General features: G+C 38.4%; 1 protein-coding gene across 1 annotated transcript in view; it reads left to right on the top strand.

Annotated features, from left to right (window-relative positions):
• The first annotated feature begins 101 nt into the window (after positions 1-101).
• KIN (Kin17 DNA and RNA binding protein) overlaps positions 102-18,488 on the top strand; it is a 35,899-nt gene continuing 17,512 nt past the window's right edge. The window contains exons 1-7 of the mRNA XM_068538372.1: positions 102-257; positions 4,024-4,118; positions 6,104-6,147; positions 6,232-6,354; positions 7,172-7,353; positions 9,775-9,823; positions 10,786-10,843. Of these exons, the coding sequence (XP_068394473.1) occupies positions 144-257; positions 4,024-4,118; positions 6,104-6,147; positions 6,232-6,354; positions 7,172-7,353; positions 9,775-9,823; positions 10,786-10,843 (665 nt within the window). The 5' untranslated portion in view covers positions 102-143. The remainder of the gene's footprint in view (positions 258-4,023; positions 4,119-6,103; positions 6,148-6,231; positions 6,355-7,171; positions 7,354-9,774; positions 9,824-10,785; positions 10,844-18,488) is intronic.

Raw genomic sequence — 18,488 nt, 5'->3', positions numbered from 1 at the left:
GCGAGCGTTGGGGAGGGGCCCAGGCTTCCGAAGCCCCACCTCCTTTCGTGGAGGGTATTTGTCCTGCCCACGCCCGCCAGCCCTGTTCCGCTTCCGGTCAACCCGGCGCTGGGCTCACGAAAGTTGTTGCTGCGGAGGGCGCGATGGGGAAATCAGATTTTCTTACCCCTAAGGCCATCGCCAACAGGATCAAGTCCAAGGGGCTTCAGAAGCTGCGCTGGTATTGCCAGATGTGCCAGAAGCAGTGCCGGGACGAGGTAAGCGGGCCCGGGGCGGTCCCCTGCCCACCCCCTCCTCTCCCCGGAGGGACCCCGCTGGAGATGCAGGCTGAGGTCCCCGACGCCGGGGTGAGGGCCTGGGTTTCCCGTCCCTAGTCGTGGGGGCTGCGCAGGGTGAGTCAAGGACTCAACTCAGTAGGGCCGTCCTTCCCTTCAGCCCTGTCCTTGCGGGGAGCCAGTGGCCTTTGACACCTCCTTGTTCCCCAGTCTAACCCCAAAAAAGAAATGAAGTAAGAAAAGGTTTTGCAGCCCTCGGAGAAGTGACCCCACTCAAGTCGTCAAGAAACGCGGGGTGAACAGTGCCGAGCCGGACTCCCGGGAGTGACAGTAACAGACGTCTCTGACTTGACGTGGCTCTTAGACATGATCAGGGTGTACACCTCTTTTCGGGATCAGATGAAAAAGGAGAACTAAGCTCTTGCACACTAGTCACCTAACAAGCATTTATCGAGCACCTGCCATGTGCCAGGACCAGGATGTTATTGCGAGTGAGATGTGGCCTCTGGAGTCAGAATCAGAGTTAGGAAACCGAGCTGTGGCCACTTACAAGTCACATTCTCTCTGCCTGTTTACTTATCTGAAAAGTGAGAATAGTAAGTGTCCCTACTTGTAAGATTGTTGTGAGTTTTAAATGAGTCAATTATGTATAAAGTGGCTCAAGGGGTCTTTGAGCAGATCTTGAAAAACCTTTGTATGCTGTGCTGTGGAGTTTACGCTTTTCCCCCTTATTTAGATGGATGAGGAAGGACCTGGAAAAATTGAGAGCAGGCTAGTGACAGGATCACGTTTTTCTCTGGAGATTGAATTGGGTAGGAAAGGAAGAACACTGGGCACTTGGAATAATCTAATCCAGTGTTTCTGCAAGTGAGGAATGAGATACTTCAGGTGGGCCTGACGTTGAATAACATTGATACAGTTATTCTCTTTCATTTCTCTTTAGTTCTCTTTACTACTAGTCAAGGTAAAATTCTCACACAGAGAACTAGAGACTAGTACAGGCAACATCCATATATCCACTACCCAGATTTAACGCTTTAAGTTTCACTTAACATTTTAAGTACTTTGCCATGTTTCCTTTTCTCTGAAATATGTAAAGTAAATTACAAGCATCAGGATATTTCACCTATAAATATTCAAATACGCTCCTCTAAAATATTAGGATATTTTTCTCTATAGCCACCATATATGTCATCACACGTAACAAAATTAATAAATATTTCTTCATATCATCTGGTGCATACTCCATAGTCACATTTTCTCAGTTGTTCCCATGCATGCTTTTTAAAACAGTTTTTTTAGCACGGGGAACTATATTCAATATCCTGTGATAAACCATAATGGAAAAGAATATGAAAAAGAATTATATGTATGTATGTATATATACGTATAAAAAACTGAATTCCTTTGCTGTACAGCAGGAATTAACACAACATTGTAAATCAACTATACTTGAATAAAATAAAGTAAAAACAAAAACAAACAAACAAAAAAACCCAGATCCAGTCAAAAGCTATAGTTGGATTTGGTTGTTTAAACTTTTTAAAAACTAGACTATTTTTTAGAGCAGTTTCAGGTTCACAGCAAAAATGAGCGGAAGGTACAGAGACTTCTCGTAGCCACTGTGCCCTCAATATGTACATCCTCCCAGACCATCAGCCTGGTGCAACAGAATGGTACTTTTGTTACAATCAATAACACTACATTGGCACATCATTAGCACCAAAGTCCATAGTTTGTATTAAGGTTCACTCTCGGTGTTGAACATTCTGTGGGTTTGGACAAATGTATAATGACAAATATCCACCATTATAGTATGATACAGAATAGTTTCACTGCCCTAAAAATCTCTGGTGTCAGGTGTTAGGACTTTTAATTCTCTCTCAATTTTAAATTTGAAATAGAATTCCCTCCCTTCCCCTCAGTTGTTTTTCTTGACATTGACTTGAAGAGGCTAGGCCAGTAATGATCCTAGAGGATTCCCCCTTTAACAATTAAGTTTTCTTGTGGTTGTCGTTCGTCTTCTTTCTCTAACTCTTGTAGTTTTTGTAAACTGGAACTTAGGTCTGAAGGCTTGATTAGGTTCAGGTTAAATATTTGGGAGCAGAATCCTTGATAGGTGACCCTGTGTATATCACATTGCATCAAATAAGGAAGCCCATGATGTCTGGTAGTGCTAAGAAAATTGGGTACAGTTGACAGCCTGTAAAGTATGTTGGAAAGTAATATTTTCCCCTTTGCAAGAGCAAGTAACTATGGGGGAACGAGTAACAAATACTAGTGGAGTGTGGAATCGTGCCCATAGCTCCAATTTCCCATCAGCCTTTTACTCGTGTTTTAACATCTTTGCTTGTGTCACTTATTTCATTAGAAGTTGCAAAGTGGTTATTTTTCTAGTTCTTTTTACATTTATTGTTGACCACCATTCTTTTGTAACAATGAGCTTTTTCTCATTAACTAGGGTTATTTGGTTATCCTCAAATGTTATCCTAAAATAGAATTCCTCAGGGAAAGAGAAGACACGTTTGATTCTCTCTTTTAATTACTACTTTTCAGAGTAAGACACTTGGGGTGATTCTGACCTGTTTGCCCTCACATCTTTTCATTGCCCTTCCCTGCCTGGGGGAGGAGAAGCTGACCCCTGCAAGCCCCCTCCCCTGTCTCTGTCTCTAATACCGGCAGATTGAGGGGGAGGAAGGTCAGATCCGGAGTATTCCCCTCCTGCCCATCCACTCCCTTGAGTTTCTAGAATTTAATAACATTATTTTGCTTTCATCTTACTGATTTATTTATAATTTATGGAAAGTGGTGCTGGCTTTTCGTTTATGAGACTGATATCAAGTTTCCTTTTAAGACGCAGTTAAGGAAGAGTAACGCATAGGTAGGGCACAGAAGAGGCAAGAATTGTGTAGGCATCTGTGGATGACTGAAGATTAGGAAACTGCTCTAAGCAAGACTGAGTGTTGAAATCAGGGCAGTGGCAATGGGATTGAGCCGAGGGACTGGGTAAGTTATTAGGACGGCGGAGTAGACGTAGTGCTGAGTGGAGGTGGAGGACGCTGGGGTGCTGTCCTCGGTCCTGGCCTGGGTGACGGTACAGGACAGTGCTGTTCACCAAGATGGGGGAGACAGAGGAGAGGCACATTTTTCATTTCTCTTACTAGTGGAGAATCAGGTTCAAATGTTAAGTAGAATAGACACAAAGTCAAAACTTGGATGTTTTTTACAATCATCTGAAGAAGATACAGATTTAGTATGATAAAATAAGGTTTATGTATAAAATGCAAGTGTATTTTGGGTAATGAGCTAAAGTATAGGAAAGTGAGTGAAAATAGTTTCCTTAATGGAACTTCACTGATGACCCATTTTACTTTGTTATAGTCCTCGCAACGCTTGCATAACACTTTGTATGAAGTAGGTGCCCAATAGGAATTTGTTAAATTGAGTCAAAAAATAAAATCGCTCTTCCGTTACTGTGCCCTGTAATGTTTCTTACTAATGTCTGTTTTCCAGAGCAGTATTTTTCTGTCTCTTTAATCTTCTGGGATTCTTTGATTAGCAGGGTTGCAAAACTCAACTTATAAAAAAAAATTTTTAAAACGATAGGGTGCTTACAGCCAGTGACTTGATTATTTTTTACAATTTATCATCAAAGAGCAGCTTTTTAGGATTTAATTAAATACTTATATTTAGGGCCCATTATGATGAGCTAAATCAAGATTTAACCACTACCTTTACATTTTTGTAGAATGGCTTTAAGTGTCATTGTATGTCCGAATCTCATCAGAGACAACTATTGCTGGCTTCAGAAAATCCTCAGCAGTTTATGGATTATTTTTCAGAGTAAGTAACTCAAAGCCATCCTTATATCATAAGCTTTATTCAGTTGGATGTTTAATAGATGCTTAATATTTAATATATTGGAAGCTCTGTTTATTCCTTACATATTAATGTGATAGCTGTATTGTCTTTGTGCTCAGTTTTTGTTTTCTTTTGACAGTTTATCATTGTGTGCAATTGTTAAAAAAGTATGTCTCACAAGTCAGTCTTTCTTCCATTCACTTCAAACATATGAAAAACCATCTCTCAGTCTAAAACAATTGTGGCTAAGAGCACAGGTCTGGAGTCAGACTGCTTGTCTTTAAGTCCTTTAAACCCAGGCTTCTCCACTCAGGAGCTGTGTGACTTTGGGTGAACTTATTCAGTTTCTCTGTGCTTTAGTCCCCTCATCTGTAGGTTTTGTACCTTTCAAGTATTGTCTTTCCTTCATAGGGTTTATGCGAAGATTAAATGAGTTAATACTTTGGAAGTGTTTAGAAGAGTGGTCAGTACTCGATTAATATTAGCTGTTAATTATTATTATTACAATTAATATTTAGTCTTGCCTCCATCCCTTTCTTTCTTTCCAGGGTTTTAGACCTTTTGGTCTTAAACCCCAAAGACTTTTGTTTATGTGGGTTATAGCTTGTAAATTAGGGATTAAAACTGAGACATTAAAAAAAATTTATTCATTTAAAATCACAATATAAGCCTATTACAGTTAAAATAACATTGTTACATGAAAATTAACTATATTTTCCAACACACAAAAAGCACACAAAAAAATTAGAGTGGAGTTGTTTTACATTTTTGCAAATCTCTTCAGTGTCTGTCTTCATAGAACACAGTTGTATTCTCACATCTGCTTCTACATTCATTCTCTTCTGAAATGTTGCTTGGTTGAAATACATAGAGAAAGTCCAGCTTTTACACAGATGTGTAGTGGGAAGCGGGGAGAGTATTTTAGTAGCCTTTTCACATAATTTTGGCTATTTTTCTGTGATACTACCTTGAAACACAATGGCGTGGTAGTTTCTTAAAGATTAGTTGCAATGTGGAATCAGAGACCATATAGCAAACCTTTTGTACTCTATGACATTAAAATCCATGTGATCTTTTACTTTAAGTGGATCTTGTACCCATGCATGGTTTTGTAACATCACACATCAGTCATTTGGAAAATATTGCTTCATTGAGTTACACAGGTATTCTGAAATTCTGAACGGTGATACATTTTGTTATGCAATATCATAAAATCATATTCACTAATGTCAACTCAGTGCTGTCAGAAACATCTTTAAGTATTGGGAAGTATGTCAGACTCATGGTGGCGGATACTAGTTTACCAGAATTCACATTTTTTGCTTGAAAGCTCAAATTTTATCATTGGCAACAAATACCGTCAGTTGTTTTTCTTGACGTGACAGGCTCACTTTGTTTATTTTTGAGAAAATATCTACTGAATACTTAATTTGAAATAACTATTGTCTATATGTCTGTCATTTCTCAAATATCAAATGATGCTTTCATGTCTCTGTGCCAGATGGGAACAGCCTTCTCTTTCTCTTCACCTGTAAACGTCTTGGTCAGAATGTATATCTTATTCACCTATGTTTATCTGTCACTTAACACAGTGTGCTCAGCTCAGAGGGACACATTAAGTGCCAACTTCACGTTTTATTATCTATAGAATGGGATGATTATGCCACATTCAGTAGCACTGAGACTCCATGAAGAATCCGCTCCAAAGATGTGTGGGCACTTTTGCTGTGCCTCCTTTACCAAGACAAAAAGTTCCAATCCAACTTGACTTTTAACTTTAATTCTTGAAAGCTGTAATCTTTCAGGATTCTTCCCTTGTTCAGTTTTTAAAGGTTCGGAACAGATATTCACGTAGATGTTTTATATATCATGTGCTCATGCAAACTATATGATGGCTTAAATTTCAGGAAGGTGATGCTATGTATTTGTAGAAATTACCTTAATGCTTTCCCTCCCTGCTTTATTAGGGAATTCCGAAATGACTTTCTAGAACTTCTCAGGAGACGCTTTGGTAAGTATCTTAAGTCTTGTGCACATAATGACTTTATAATCTCATAATCTGCTCAGGGTCAGCAGTGTCGTAATTTCTTCTTAGGAACCAAGAGGGTTCACAACAACATCGTTTACAATGAGTACATCAGCCACCGAGAGCACATCCACATGAACGCCACTCAGTGGGAGACGCTGACAGATTTTACTAAGTGGCTGGGCAGGGAAGGTAAGAGGAAGACATGATGTGAGCAGCTGTTATATGGCTGCACTGCAGGCAGGGAGAGAATGATCATATTTTCTGTGTAAATTTATGAAAAAGAGGATGAGTAGGGCAGTTAGAAACTGGTGGAGAGGAGCATAGTCTTCCAGGATTGGTTTTGTGCGCTGCAGGTGTGTAAGAGCGTCTGGAGTGATTCTGTCAACAGTGCAAAGATGTATCACTGAAGCATCCACTCGTTAGGTTAAGGATCAGTACCCGTCCTCTTCCACTTTTCCCCCTGCCTTCATTGCACTTTTGGAAACTTCTGTTACCCCTTCTTAAGGCAGTTTTTAAATTTGCTGCCTCTTTTCCCATTTCTAATAGGATGGAAAGTTCAGGAAAGGAACAGAGAAAGAACTTTTGTATCAAGGTATTAGTTATTCAGTGTGTTTCTTTATTCCATTTTGGGGAAGATTTCTGCTTAGTTAAGTTAGCAGGATATCCTGTACTCAGTGGATGTTAAGTACTTAGAGACAGTTGAATAATTACTAAGCAAGATAATGCTCTTTTTATGTTTCCCTTGTTTAAATGTGTTGCCTCAACCTAGTCAAAAATCAAAATAATATTTCTTTTCTCTTTAAAGAGATAAAATATTCCAATTAAAGTCTAAATGTCACTAACTGTAAATATGGAAAATTCACGTGCTGTATGAATTTGTGTATTTGAATGTGTTTGAATGAGTGTATTTGAATGAATGAGTAAATACTGCAGAGAGAGACCACATTTATATGTACTGTCAGCTTTGATTGTATTCAAAATTATAGTGTCCGTTACTTTTTTTAAGGCTTGTGCAAAGTGGACGAAACACCAAAAGGCTGGTATATTCAGTATATAGATAGGGACCCTGAGACGATCCGCCGGCAGCTGGAACTAGAGAAGAAGAAGAAGCAGGACCTTGATGATGAAGAAAAAACTGCCAAATTTATTCAAGAACAAGTGAGAAGAGGTCTGGAGGGGAGAGAGCAGGTGGGCATGGCATCATCCAGAGAGGCAATAGACAAAGGTCTGAAGAAGCAAAATTGCTTGTTTGTTTAAGCCTTGAATGAGTTTTGTAGGAGAAAGAGCATAGCCAGGTATAAAAGTCCGGGCTGTGGAGTTGAGACAAACCTGGGTCCATTCCTGACTTACTGACTTCACAAGTGTAATTATGGAATCTTCTAAACCTCAGTTTCCTCATTTCTAAAATAGAGTCAGTAGCTAGTGGCGAAGACATAAACAGAGCGTTTCAACTGATTATAATTAATGCAGTGCTGGGGATGAACACAGTGTGTGAGAACACAGAGGGCTGGCACTTGCTCCAGCCTGGGGAGGACCTAGAATATTTGGAGGTAGATATATCCCCTAGGCTGAGGAGTCTTGAGGAATTAATGGGTAAAATCCAGGTAAATGGGGGAGGGAGAGCACGATAAAGTTGGTTCAGGTGTTGGAATAACTAGATCAAGGCATTTATTTCAACAGACATTTATTGGTCACCTCCTGTGTGCCGGGCATTCTTCTAGGCACTGGGGATACAGCCAGTGGACAAAAGATAAAAATCCCTGCCCTCAAGGAGCTTACATACTAGAAGTTGTGTGTGAGCAGGAAAATACAGCCTAGTGTGTATGTGAAACTACTAGCCATTTAGTATTTTTAAAAACTTTTTATTGTGGTGTAGCACACATGAAGTAAAGTGGATGACGTGCATTTATCTTAAGGTTACGGCTCCATGAACTTTCACGTATGTATGTGTCTTTAGATGGATGGATGGATGGATCAATAGATAGGTAGTCCCTGTGGCCACCACTCAGATCAAGATATGGAACATTTCTAGTATCCTAGAAGGTTCCCTCATGCCCATTCCCAATTAATATTCCTTGTCCTCCAAGAAGGAAGCACTGTTCTGATATACTATTGATTGTTGGTTAGTTTAGTCTGCCCTTGAACTTCATAGGAATGGAATCATCCAGTTTGTTCTCTCTGTGTCTGGCTTCCTTAGCTCTGTATAATGTTCTGTATGTGTAGTTCGTCTACATCCTTTCCTATCAGTGCTTCACTCTTTTTTTTGATTGATGTATTTCATTTTACAAATATAATACAATTTATTTATCCATTCTCCTGTTGAGAAGCATGTGGCTCATTTCCAGTTTTGAGCTATTATGAGTACAGCTGTTCTGATCATTGTGGAGCACATGTTGTATAAGCCGTTGAGTACAGAGTGATGCAGGCAGTAGCAGGCGATGAGAATTAAGACATCAGTGAGGATCACTTTGTGAATCAACTTTTGTACCATGTTGATTGAACTTCTTGATAAGTGAGAGAGTGAGTGTGTGTTAACATTACTTACATTAACATGCGTATTGTCACACAATCTTTTAGGAGTTTTCTACATTAAATTAAAACAGGAACAGTGCTTAAACTGCTGTAAATGTGAAATTTAAACTCCTTAAGACTGAAAGCTTTTTATTCTCTTGCTTTTTAAAAATTTAAATCTTCATTTTCAATAGAGAAAAAATTATAACTTCCTATCGTGGAAGTTACAAAGGATTCACATCTTGTACTGAGGAAAGAGGTTTACTTTTTGGAATAACGTTATTGCTCTGTACCATTTTAGCTTAATATTGCTAAAACCTTCAAGTTAATTGTACTTTTCAGGTGTAAACAGTATCTTTACCCAAAAAAGCAGGGGAAATTCTATTGATGAGTGCTTCCTCATTCCACATTTAAACATATCAGTTTTTTCAAAGTAAGATCATGTTCTTTTGTGTTCCTTTGTGAAATCCTATATGGACATTACCTAACAAAATATTTTAGCTAGATCTCAAGGTCATCCTTCTTATTTATCAGTAGTAACAACAATTAACATTTATCAAACACTACGGCAGGCACTATGCTAAGTGTTTTATTTATATTATCCTAATTAACCCTTATCGTAACTCTAAATATGTAGGTTATCCCTACTTTAAAGATGTAACGATTGAGCCTTCAGGGAGACGATGAGATTGACCGAGATGACAAGGCTCATAGGTGGCAGAGGTGGATTTTATACACAGTCGTCTTTGAGTTAGTCTTAGACCCTTGATCATTACACTAAAGCGTACTACAAAAGAGAAAGGTTTTGCTGTTTAAAGTAATGCTCTAGCTAAGATTCCTAGAGTTTATTGCTTTATGTTGTTGTTTCCTGCTTAAATTGTAATAGAAATAAAAATGTAGGTAAACTTCTGCAGTTTGGTACAGAAAAGCTACTTTTTTCCCCCTGTAGAATAATTCTTTATTGGAGAATATTTGCAATACATATAATTTCTTAATTAGTATCTTAAACCATTTTAGGTAGCAAGTCATAATTAAGGACTATTGAATATTGATGGTAAATGCAGTTGTGAACCAAACCTTCAAACTTTTTTTTTAAAGGAAGTCCCTGTTTTTACGGAATTAAGCAGAGAAAATGATGAAGAAAAAGGTAGTTTTACTTTTCTTTCTTCCTTTTTTAATATGGATGCTTTTGTATTGGCTCTGCCAGAAACTAGCAACATGTTTGGGAGCAAGAGGTATTATCTGTCTGGATTATTCTCATCAGTAAAATGAAAAGGTGATAACAATGAACTGGATGGAACGCTGACAGCAACAAGTAACCAGACTGAGTAAAATGAGCCTAAACAATAAGGAAATACCTTGCCATACCAAGAGTCCCAGAGGTAGGGTGGTTCCAGATGCCACACTATCAGCAGCTGGACACAAGGTGGCTGCCGGCAGTCCAGCCGTCATATGCAGACCCAGCATTGTCCAGAAGAAGACAGAGAGCATCTCTCTCCTTTGGAGTCCCCTGTGAGCAAGGAAACTTTTCCTAGAAGACCTTCTTCCCACCAGCATACTTCCTTTTGAATGTCATTGACCAGACTGTATCACATGTCCACCTCAAAAACAGTCACTTGGAAAGGGAGTGGAATTATTTTGATTGGTTTAGACCAAAGAGCCTTACTAATCACCTCCCATAGGTCCCACCCCCTAGTCCCATCACCTTGGGCATTAGGTTTTCAGCATTTGGATTTGGGAGGGGACACAAACCTTCGGACCATAGCATCCTCCAAGCCATATGTGAGGGGTATGGACACCCAAACAAAATTGGATTCCTGTTACCAAGGGGAGAGGGGCAGTGGAGTGGGGAAGTGGCCAAGGCTGTCTGCTACATCATATGATGGTCTTTCCCAGCTCTGTTAAGCATCAGCCCAGTATATTTTACAGGAGTTTATGATCTCTGGGTAGGAGCATTCCAGCTCTCATGTATTCAGAATGTCCATGAATTTCTACGTAGCTGCATTGTGATATTTATTATAATTTTTATTGTAATTTTGTTTTATTATATCTGCTGTTTTATTATAATTTTCCTGAAATATATATGGAATACCAATTCTTTTCTTGCAGTTACATTTAATTTGAATAAAGGAGCATGTAGTTCGGGAGGAGCATCTTCCAAATCAAGGTGAGCTATGTGAACAGGTATCTTAGAACCTGAAAATTTTGATGAAATGTTGATTACTACATTTTAAAAGGTGCAGTACTGTGAATTATTTTTTTCTGGTTGCTATTTTCATCTCTTTTTCTTTTTTGTTTAATGATTTTCTTAGGAACTGGTTTTTCTCTTATTTGCCTATGATGAGCTGAACCTATCTTTTAAGGAAAAGCTCATTTTGATTAAATGCTTCACGTGGTAAACATTTGCTTCTCCCTGAAAGCTTCTCCACTTAAAGGTTCTTTCTGTGCTATGGCAATACTATTCAGTTTTCTGTCATAGCCCACTACCAAGTTTGTTAGCTGGAGTACACACTTGTTGTTTTACCTGCTCTATTATGATTTTCTGAGAACAGAGACTAACTTATTCAACTGTCTCCTTAGCACCTGGTAGAATATAAGTGCATTAGTAGACACTCAGTAATAATTGCCTTCCCTTCTAGATGGTGTGGTACTGAGCAAGACTTGACCAGCCTTTTCTATAAAGAGCCACGTAGTAAATATTTTAGACTTTGTTGGCCATGTGTCTTTGTCATCACTTAACTCTGCTCTCAGAGCGGGGATGCAGCCATAGATGATACATAAGTGAATGAGCTTGGCTGTGTTCCAGTAAAATCTTATTTATAAAAACAAGCAGCAGACTGGATCTGGCCCTCAACAGCAATTTTTCAAGCCCTGGTATGGCACGTAGTCAGGTATTTATATCTACTTTTCATGTTCTCTTCTCTTGCAGTTCTCATATATTCTTTCACCAAATATCTGTGCAGTACTAGTGATGTGCAGTGCATTCAGTTTGGTTATGGAGGTGAAAAGATAAATCAGACAGGATATTCAGGAGGGCACTGTATATTCAGTATCTACTGCAATTTAGTTTTAAGCTGGGTGATTTGCTGTTTTACTTAATATTCTACATGGTGCTTATTTAACCTAACTCAGTTTTTTGTTTGTGGGAGTTTTTTTTTTTTTTTTGGTTAGTTTACAGGCTAGTGGTTATTTGCACGACTAAATAAGTGTCTAGGAGAATTGAAGGAAATGGGCAGTCTGAGTCAGCAATGCCTAACTGCTTCAGGATGACTTGCCAACTGTCTTAACTTCGATCAAAGTGTTTCAGTAGTAACATCTATATTAGATATCATGAAGAAATTGGTTAATTGGGTTCTATATATGATACATTTGAAAAGAAAATTTCTTTTCAAAATATTGCTGTGATATGACCTGGAAGACAGGCTGGAGTATATCTTAACAAGTGCCATATAGTTTTGGACCCTTATGTGTTTCTATTTTCCTTTATTATTTGTTATTCCTAAGTGTAGATGAATGTTGAGATTGGTCCCACTGGGCCCCAAATTGATCGCCCTTATGTTAGTTTTCTATGGCTGCTGTAACAAGTTACCACAAACTAGGTGGCTTGAAACAACAGAAATTGATTCTGTCTCTGGAGGCCAGAGTTCTGAAATCAGTATCCTTGAGCCAAAATCAAGGTGTCTGCAGGCCTGTGCTCCCCCCCAGAGTCTCTGGGGAGAATCTGTTCCTCACCTCTTCCGGCTTCTGGTGGCTGCAGGCATTCCTGGGCTTTTGGTTGCATCCCTTCAGATTTATCTCTGCTCCGTCTTCACATCACCTTCCCCTCTGTGTGTCATCCCCCTCTGCTTCCCTCTTTTTTTTTTAATTTTATTTTTATTTATTTACTTATTTATTTATTTGGTTGCTTTGGGTCTTTGTTGCTGCACGTGGGCTTTCTCTAGTTGCATCGAGTGGGGGCTACTATTCGTTGCGGTGCGTGGGCTTCTCATTGCAGTGGTTTCTCTTGTTGCGAAGCTCGGCTTTAGGCGTGAGGGCTTCAGTAGTTGTGGCTCACAGGCTCTAGACCGCAGGCTCAGTAGTTGTGGCACACGGGCTTATTTGCTCCACGGCATGTGGGATCTTCCTGGACCAGGGATCGAACCCGTGTCCCCTGCATTGGCAGGCGGATTCTTAACCACTGTGCCACCAGGGAAGTCCTTGCTTCCTTCTTAAAGGATGCATGTGGTTGCAGTTAGAGCCCACCCAGATAATCCAGAATAATCTCATTTTAAAATCTTTAACTTAATCCCATTTGCAAAGACCCTTTTTCCAAATAAGGTAACATTTGTAGGTTCCAAGGATGAGGACCTGATAGCTTTGGGGGTCTGCTATTCAGCCTATTACATCCCTATGCCAAACTGTGACTTTATTAGTAAAAACATTAGTTTTATTTTACCAAGTTCTGTGACTTCAGTCGCAACTGTCTACAGTAATGTGAAAATAGTGTCGTAGATAATACAATGGAGAGACTATCTAAGTTTTCTTTTTCTGAAATTATGGTGTATTTTTTTAGAGGTTGGGATTTATTTTCCTGTTGATTTATATCTCTTATATATTTAAAACCCAGAATTAACTAAGTGATCTAGATATCAAAAATGGATAATTTAGGCTGTGTGAGGCACAAAGATAAGCCCTGCTTCCCCATTGCTGGAACAAAGATTACTCAGTTCTCACTTCTGTTTTTCCTTTGGGCTTCCCTGTCTTTTTTTTTTTTTTTTTAACATCTTTATTGGAGTATAATTGCTGTACAGTGTTGTGTTAGCTTCTGCTGTATAACGAAGTGAATCAGCTGGATGTATACATATATCCCCATATCCCCTCCCTCTTGCATCTCCCTCCCACCCTCCCTATCCCACCCCTCTAGGTGGTCACAAAGCACCGAGCTGACCTCCCTGTGCTATGTGGCTGCTTCCCACTATCTATTTTACATTTGGTAGTGTATATATGTCCATGCTACTCTCTCACTTTGTCCCAGCTTACCCTTGTCCCTCCCTGTGTCCTCAAGTCCATTCTCTATGTCTCCGTCTTTATTCCTGTCCTGCCCCTAGGTTTTTCAGAACCATTTTTTTTTTTAGATTCCATACATATGTGTTAGCATACGGTGTTTCTTTTTCTCTTTCTGACCTACTTCACTCTGTAGGACAGACTCTAGGTCCATCCACCTCACTACAAATGTCTCAATTTCATTTCTTTTTATGGCTGAGTAATATGCCATGCTATGTATGTGCCACATCTTCTTTATCCATTCATCTGTTGATGGACACTTAACATGCTTCCATATCCTGGCTATTGTAAATAGTGCTGCAGTGAACATTGTGGTACATGACTCTTTTTGAATTATGGTTTTCTCAGGGTATATGCCCAGTAGTGGGATTGCTGGGTCATATGGTAGTTCTATTTTTAGTTTTTTAAGGAACCTCCATACTGTTCTCCATAGTGGCTGTATCAATTTACATTCCCACCAACCAGTGCAAGAGGGTTCCCTTTTCGCCACACCCTCTCCAGCATTTATTGCTTATAGATTTTTTGATGATGGCCATTCTGTCCTGTGTGAGGTGATACCTCATTGTAGTTTTGATTTGCATTTCTCTAATGATTAATGATGTTGAACATCGTTTCATGTGTTTGTTGGCAATCTGTATATCTTCTTTGGAGAAATGTCTATTTAGATCTTCTGCCCATTTTTGGATTGGGTTGTTTGTTTTTTTGATACTGAGCTGCATGAGCTGCTTGTATATTTTGGAGATTAATCCTTTGTCAGCTGCTTTGCTTGCAAATATTTTCTCCCATTCTGAGGGTTGTCTTTTCTTCTTGTTTATGGTTTTCTTGCTGTGCAAAAGCATTTAAGTTTCGTTCGGTCCCATTTGTTTATTTTTGTTTTTATTTCCATTTCTCTAGGAGGTGGGTCAGAAAGGATCTTGCTGTGATTTATGTCATAAGAGTGTTTTCCTCTAAGAGTTTTATAGTGTCTGCCCTTACATTTAGACCTTTAATCCATTTTGAGTTTATTTTTGTGTATGGTGTTAGGAAGTGTTCTAATTTCATTCTTTCACATGTAGCTGTCCAGTTTTCCCAGCACCATTTATTAAAGAGGCTGTCTTTTCTCTATTGTATATTCTTGCCTCCTTTATCAAAGATGAGGTGACCATACGTACATGGGTTTATCTCTGGGCTTTCTATCCTGTTCCATTGATCTATACTTCTGTTTTTTGTGCCAGTACCATACTGTCTTGATTACTGTAGCTTTGTAGTATAGTCTGAAGTCAGGGAGCCTGATTCCTCCAGCTCCGTTTTTCTTTCTCAAGATTGCTTTGGCTATTCGGGGTCTTTTGTGTTTCCATACAAATTGTGAAAATTTTTGTTCTAGTTCTGTGAAAAATGCCATTGGTAGTTTGATAGGGATTGCATTGAATTTGTAGATTGTTTTGGGTAGTATAGTCATTTTCACAATGTTGATTCTTCCAATCCAGGAACATGGTATATCTCTCCATCTGTTTGTATCATCTTTAATTTCTTTCATCAGTGTCTTACAGTTTTCTGCATACAGGTCTTTTGTCTCCTTAGGTAGGTTTATTCCTAGGTATTTTATTCTTTTTGTTTCAGTGGTAAATGGGAGTGTTTCCTTAATTTCTCTTTCAGATTTTTCATCATTAGTGTATAGGAATGCAAGAGATTTCTGTGCATTAATTTTGTATCCTGTTCCTTTACCAAATTCATTGATTAGCTCTAGTAGTTTTCTGGTAGAATCTTTAGGATTCTCTACGTATAGTATCATGTCATCTGCAAACAGTGACAGTTTTACTTCTTCTTTTCTGATTTGGATTCCTTTTATTTCTTTTTCTTCTCTGATTGCCGTGGCTAAAACTTCCAAAACTAAGTTGAATAATAGCAGTGAGAGCGGGCAACCTTGTCTTGTTCCTGATCTTAGAGGAAATGGTTTCAGTTTTTCACCATTGAGAATGATGTTGGCTATGGGTTTGTCATATATGGCCTTTATTATGTTGAGGTAAGTTCCCTCTGTGCCTGCTTTCTGGAGAGTTTTTATCATAAATGGGTATTGAATTTTGTCAAAAGCTTTTTCTGCATCTATTGAGATGATCATACGGTTTTTCTCCTTCAGTTTGTTAATACGGTTTATCACATTGATTTATTTGCATATATTGAAGAATCCTTGCATTCCTGGGATAAACCCCACTTGATCACGCTGTATGATCCTTTTAATGTGCTGTTGGATTCTGTTGGCTAGTATTTTGTTGAGGATTTTTGCATCTGTATTCATCCGTGATATTGGCCTGTAGTTTTCTTTTTTTGTGACATCTTTGGTTTTGGTATCAGGGTGATGGTGGCCTCATAGAATGAGTTTGGCAGTGTTCCTCCCTCTGCTATATTTTGGAAGAGTCTGAGAAGGATAGGTGTTAGCTCTTCTCTAAATCTTTGATAGAATTTGCCTGTGAAGCCATCTGGTCCTGGGCTTTTGTCTTTTGGAAGATTTTTAATCACAGTATCAATTTCAGTGCTTGTGATTGGTCTGTTTATATTTTCTATTTATTCCTGGTTCAGTCTCAGAAGGTTGTGCTTTTCTAAGAATTTGTCCATTTCTTCCAGATTGTCCATTTTATTGGCATGTAGTTGCTTGCAGTAAGCTCTCATGATCCTTTGCATTTCTGCAGTGTCAGTTGTTACTTCTCCTTTTTCATTTCTAATTCTGTTGATCTGAGTCTTCTCCCTTTTTTTCTTGATGAGTCTGGCTAATGGTTTATCAATTTTGTGTATCTTCTCAAAGAACCAGCTTTTAGTTTTTTTGATCTTTGCTATTGTTTCCCTCATTTCTTTTTCATTTATTTCTGATCTGATCTTTATGATTTCTTTCCTTCTGCTAACTTTGGGGGTTTTTTGTTTTTCTTTCTCTAATTGCTTTAGGTGTAAGGTTAGGTTGTTTATTTGCGACGTTTCTTGTTTCTTAAGGTAGGATTGTATTGCTGTAAACTTTCCTCTTAGAACTGCTTTTGCTGCATCCCATGGTTTTGGGATGTCGTGTTTTCATTGTCATTTGTTTCTAGGTATTTTTTGATTTCCTTTTTGATTTCTTCAGTGATCTCTTGGTTATTTAATAGTGTATTGTTTAGCCTCCTCGGGTTTGTATTTTTTACAGGTTTTTTCCTGTTATTGATATCTAGTCTCATAGTATTGTGCTTTGAAAAGATACTTGATTTGGTTTCAGTTTTCTTAAGTTTACCAAGGTTTGATTTGTGACCCAAGACATGATCTATCTTGGAGAATGTTCCATGAGCACTTGAGAAGAAAGTGTATTCTTTTGCTTTTGGATAGAATGTCCTATAAATATCAGTTAAGTCCATCTTGTTTAATGTGTCATTTAAAGCTTGTGTTTCCTTTCTTATTTTCATTTTGGATGATCTGTCCATTGGTGAAAGTGGGGTGTTAAAGTCCCCTACTATGATTGTGTTACTGTCGATTTCCCCTTTTATGGCTGTTAGCATTTCCCTTATGTATTGAGGTGCTCCTATGTTGGGTGCATAAGTATTTACAATTGTTATATGTTCTTCTTGGATTGATCCCTTGATCATTATGTAGTGTCCTTCTTTGTCTCTTGTAATAGTCTTTATTTTAAAGTCTATTTTGTCTGATATGAGAGTTGCTACTCCAGCTTTCTTTTGATTTCCATTTGCATGGAATATCTTTTTCTCTCCCCTCACTTTCAGTCTGTATGTGTCCCTATGTCTGAAGTGGGTCTCTTGTAGACAGCATATATATAGGTCTTGTTTTTGTATCCATTCAGCCAGTCTATGTCCTTTGGTGGGAGCATTTAATCCATTTTCATTTAAGGTAGTTATCAATATGTATGTTCCTATTACCATTTCCTGAATTGTTTTGGGTTTGTTTTGTAGGTCTTTTCCTTCTCTTGTGTTTCCTGCCTAAAGAAGTTTCTTTAACATTTGTTGTAAAGCTGGTTTGTTGGTGCTGAATTCTCTTAGCTTTTGCTTGTCTGTAAAGGTTTTAATTTCTCTGTCAAATCTAAATGAGATCCTTGCTGGGTAGAGTAATCTTGGTTATAGGTTTTTCCCTTTCATCACTTTAAATTTGTCCTGCCACTCCCTTCTGGCTTGCAGAGTTTCTGCTGAAAAATCAGCTGTTAACCTTATGGGGATTCCCTTGTATGTTATTTGTTGCTTTTCCCTTGCTGCCTTTAATATTTTTTCTTTGTATTTAATTTTTGATAGTTTGATTAATATGTGTCTTGGCATGTTTCTCCTTGGACTTATCCTGTATGGGACTCTGCACTTCCTGGACTTGATTGACTATTTCCTTTCCCATATTAGGGAAGTTTTCAACTATAATCTCTTCTGATATTTTCTCAGTCCCTTTCTTTTTCTCTTCTTCTTCTGGGACCCCTATAATTCGAATGTTGGTGTGTTTAATATTGTCCCAGAGGTCTCTGGGACTGTCCTCAATTCATTTCATTCTTTTTTCTTTATTCTGCTCTGCAGTAGTTATTTCCGCTATTTTATCTTCCAGGTCAGTTATCCATTCTTCTGCCTCAGTTATTGTGCTATTGATTCCTTCTAGAGAATTTTTAATTTCATTTATTGTGCTGTTCATCATTGTTTGTTTGCTCTTTAGTTCTTCTAGTTCCTTGTTAAACGTTTCTTGCATTTTCTCCATTCTATTTCCAAGATTTTGGATCATCTTTACTATCAGTAGTCTGAACTCTTTTTCAGGTAGACTGCCTATTTCCTATTCCTTTGTTTCATCTG

The sequence above is a fragment of the Eschrichtius robustus genome, chromosome 1 (assembly GCF_028021215.1).
Source record: "Eschrichtius robustus isolate mEscRob2 chromosome 1, mEscRob2.pri, whole genome shotgun sequence".
NCBI classification, from domain to species: Eukaryota; Metazoa; Chordata; class Mammalia; order Artiodactyla; family Eschrichtiidae; genus Eschrichtius; species Eschrichtius robustus.
Note: the sequence above shows the minus strand (reverse complement) of the source record. Positions and strands in the feature narration are given on the sequence as shown.